General features: G+C 60.7%; 1 protein-coding gene across 1 annotated transcript in view; it reads right to left on the reverse strand.

The window, feature by feature from the left end:
- Positions 1-2,658: 2,658 nt before the first annotated feature.
- LOC120506904 (Fc receptor-like B) overlaps positions 2,659-3,904 on the reverse strand; it is a 5,253-nt gene continuing 4,007 nt past the window's right edge. Inside the window, exons 4-5 of the mRNA XM_039719022.1 lie at positions 3,670-3,900; positions 2,659-3,429 (exon numbers count right to left, since the gene is read on the reverse strand). Of these exons, the coding sequence (XP_039574956.1) occupies positions 2,825-3,429; positions 3,670-3,900 (836 nt within the window). The 3' untranslated portion in view covers positions 2,659-2,824. The remainder of the gene's footprint in view (positions 3,430-3,669; positions 3,901-3,904) is intronic.

Below are 3,904 nucleotides of genomic sequence, written 5' to 3' on the forward strand. Positions count from 1 at the left end.
TTCCATTCGGGATCATGGAGAGCAGTTGCAGGCATTGCGCAGGGTGTGTGCCAGGCCCCGGGACACTGCTACGCTGCCACTGGGCAGTAGAATCCAACCTGCTGCCTTGGAGGCTTCTACACACTGCTGGTGGTGGTTGCGGGACCGATTGGTGGCCGTGAGTTTGCAAAAGGAGCGATTTCCCCTCCTGGCTCCCGCCCGAGGCCGCCATGGCCCCTGAGGGGATCGAGCTCGACCGGGGCGCCCCCTGCTGGCCGGGAGGGAGCTCTCCCTGCAGCGCCCCCTTCTGGCCGCGGTTATAACTGCCACACAAACCAACAGCGCTGAGCGGGAGGGAAAGTTCTGGCTTTGTGTTGTTTGTTCTCTTCTGGTTTATAAATTACCCCAAAAAAAGCTGTTATTCCTTTTCCTACACTTTGGCCCGGAAACCCCATCCTTTTTGAAACTAAAAAAAGTTTTAGTGAAGGGTCTTCTTTCCATTCCAGGAAACTACCTTGGCAGATATTTCTCATTTAAACGAGTTGCCAACTCCTGGGTTCCATTGTGGATGGGACAGACACTCCAAGAGGAGACAGGGTCAGGGACTTGGCCACCTCATGCTCTGCCATTTAAGCCAGTAGGGCCAGCAAGGGCTCTCTCCCCACTCGGCACTTCTGGTCACCCAGCCACTCAGGAGCTGCTGGCTTTGTCAGAGTGTCACACTGTCCCCAGTGTTCCATGGCTGACAGACTGACTGACAGACAGTGCCCTGTCTCACCAAAAGCAAGGCCTGACCCACCCCTGCCACACACAGGTGTTCCAAAATGTCTCCAGACTTCAAACCTTTCCTGTCTCTGACACCCCACCCTGTGCCATGGCCTGATCCCGACTGCCCTGGAAAAGGGGGAGGCTCTGGAACCCCCACAGGGCCTTGGTGCCATCCTGGAGTGGGGAACACGGCAGAGGAGGGGTTTGGGACAGGGGACAAGAGAATCCAGAGTCTCCTGAAGGCCACTATGGCCATCAGAGCACTGAAGGTTCTGGGCCCTGCCAGGTTCCTCTGGCAGAGGAAACGTGCTGGGGGAAATATCTGGGGTTTGTTACTTTTTGGGGGATTTCTCTGGATATCGGGGTTCCTTTTGTGCCCCTTTTTACTCTGGACCTTATTGCTGTTGCTATTTGTTTTATTGTCTCTCATTGCTGTTTCAGGAAATTGTTCTCCCATTAGCCCTTTGGGATTTTTTCCTCCATAGGGAGGGAGAAGGGCAGTTTTTAGTGACAGCACCCACACAGGAGTCGGTGCCCATGGGTGGGGACCCCCTGTGGTCCCAGTTCCCCCAGTGTCACAGCACATTCCCGTCGATGTCACCGGGTTCACATGGTCGCTGGTGGGGTCCCTGCAGCTCCGCGTAGGTCACCTGGGGTTCCTGGAGTGTGGTGGCACAGGGGGACACTGCAAGAGACACAGGCTGTGGGGTCTGGGTGGGGTGACAGTTGTGGATGACGTGTCCCTCTGCATGTGTTCTCCCTGTACTCACCCCCTGCCCTCTTGGTGACCACGATGTGGGTGTACAGCACCTCCCCCTCCTCTGGGGGGGCTGGGGGTTCTGGGAGGGGCCTGAGGGAACAAAAGGGGATGTGGGGGAGGGAATGGGAGGCCTTGGGTGTTGGGGTAAAAGGGGAGAGTGGTTTGTGCCTCCCACTCACCTTTCCTGCTGCTTCCTGGCAGCTGCAGTGGAAAGAGGGAAGGGGTGACTGGGTGACTGTTGGTCCCAAGGCCCTGACCCCTCTCAGGATTCCTGAACCTCCTCAGGACTCTCAATTCCCCACAGGACCCCCAAGTATCCCTGAAGACCCCCAGAATTCATGAACCTCCTCAGTGCCCTCCAACCAACTCAGCCTCAAGAACCAAACCTTATCAGGGACAGAGACCCATCCAAACACCCCCAGGGACCCTGAAAGAACTCACAGCATCCCCGCAGGACCCTCCACCAAACCTTAAAGGGACCCCCAGCCAAGCTCCCCATGCATGGGGCTGTGGGTGTGGCCCTATTGCTCCCTGGCTCTGGGGACCTCTACAGCTCCCTGGGACCCTTGTCTCTTCATTGTCACTTACCCACATGGTGCCACCTTTTCCAGGCCACAATGACACCCACGAACAGAAGGAACAAAAGGGCCCCAGCGACCCCTGCTGCCACTGCAAGAAACAGAGGGGGACACATCAGGCTCACCACTCACCTCAGGTGCCTTGCACCTCCCGGAGACCCTGTGTGACCATACCTTTGTTGCACTGTCCCCTCACTGTCACAGCCAGGACCAGCTCTGGGCTGAGTGCCCGGAACATGCGGTGCCCCTCCTGTCCCAGCTGGTTGGTGGCCACGCACTGGTAGGTGCCTGAATGTCCCACATTGATGTCCCCGAGCTCCAGGAGGGGACCCCGGGCAACCTCCTGCCCGTTGTGCAGCCAGGTGAAGGTGACAGGGGCTGAGCCCACCTGGACCGAGCAGCGCAGGGTCACGGGGTCACCTGCACGCACCTGGTGTGCCAGGGGACTGGGGGCGATGGTGGCATGGGCCACGGGCACTGTGGGGACAGAGACAGGGCTGAGGCCACAGGGAGGGGCTGGCAGCCGGCCAGGGGAGGGGTGATAGGCACAAGGGGATGGGTATGATGGGGGATTTTGGGGGTGGGGTCACACCATGTACAGGGGAGGGGCCACAGGGCAGATGCGGGGGACCCAGCAGAGGTGTCTGAAGCACATGGACATACCCAGGCAGGGGACCAGAGGGGTCTCTGGGGGCTCCCCATGCCCAACCCCACACTCACTGCACACCGTGACGCAGAGCTAGGTGCTACTCTTCCGCACGGCACTCCCCTTGAAGCACACCTCGCAGCTGTAATTCCCCAAGTGGGAGACCTCCATGGTGGGCACCAGCAGCTGCGGGGACCCCTGCAAGTCCCCCACCACCTGCCTGTCCTGGTAGAACATGGGCAGGAGGCGGTCTCGGGGCTGCAGGGTGTAGGGGTGCTGAGGCAACTGAGAGTCAGGGGGACCCCTTGGTGGGCTTGGGGGAACCCTCCAGCACTGGCACTGAGAAGAGCTCTGGGAAGGAGTGGGGAGGGAGATTTGTGGGCCCCAGTCCCTGGGGAGGGGCAGTGGGGGTGTCGGTGTGGCAGCTGTGGGGTGCTCACCATGCACTGTCACTGTCACCAGCACTGACTCCTGCCACCCCCAGGATCCCACCTGGCCTCTGCAGCTGTAGTGGCCGCTGTGGCTCAGCTGCAGAGGGGACAGAGACAGCTCGGTGCCATTGGGCAACACTCCCAGTTCCATCTCCTCGTGGTAGAAGGAAACCGAGGTGACCGGGCTGTTCCGCCAGCCCCGGCAGCGCAGTGTCACCGTGTCCCCCTCCAGCAGTACCCGCGCTGGCACCTGCAGCACCAGCAGGTCTGGGAGACAGAGGGGTCCTGTCACACCTGATGGCACTGGGATGCCCCCACTGGGTCACACCCAGCGCACCAAGGGTCCCCAATTCCAACACGGGGTTCCGCACACTGGGGTGCTCTGGGATGTCCCCAGAGCAGGGGAGGGGCTCTGGTCACACAGGAGGTGACCCATGGAGTGGAGCCCAGTCAGAGCCTGTGGGGTCCTCGCGGGTGCCAGGTTGGGGATACCCAAACCCCCCTCACCGTCTGACACTTTCACAGGGGGGCTGCGCCCAGTGTCGGGTCTGTCACAAGTGTAGGTGCCGCTCTCGGTGACAGTGATATTGTCGTGTCCCTGCTGCCTCCATCGCTCCCCATCCTTGTACCAGGTGGTGGCACCGGCTGTCCCTGAGCCCTGGCAGGTCAATGTCACCGAGTCCCACCACACCGCCGGCCTCCAGGGGGGCTCCACGAGGAGCTGGGTGGTCTGGGCACCTGC

Source organism: Passer montanus, unplaced genomic scaffold, assembly GCF_014805655.1.
Source record: "Passer montanus isolate IOZ18808 unplaced genomic scaffold, ASM1480565v1 scaffold1049, whole genome shotgun sequence".
In the NCBI taxonomy this organism is placed as follows: Eukaryota; Metazoa; Chordata; class Aves; order Passeriformes; family Passeridae; genus Passer; species Passer montanus.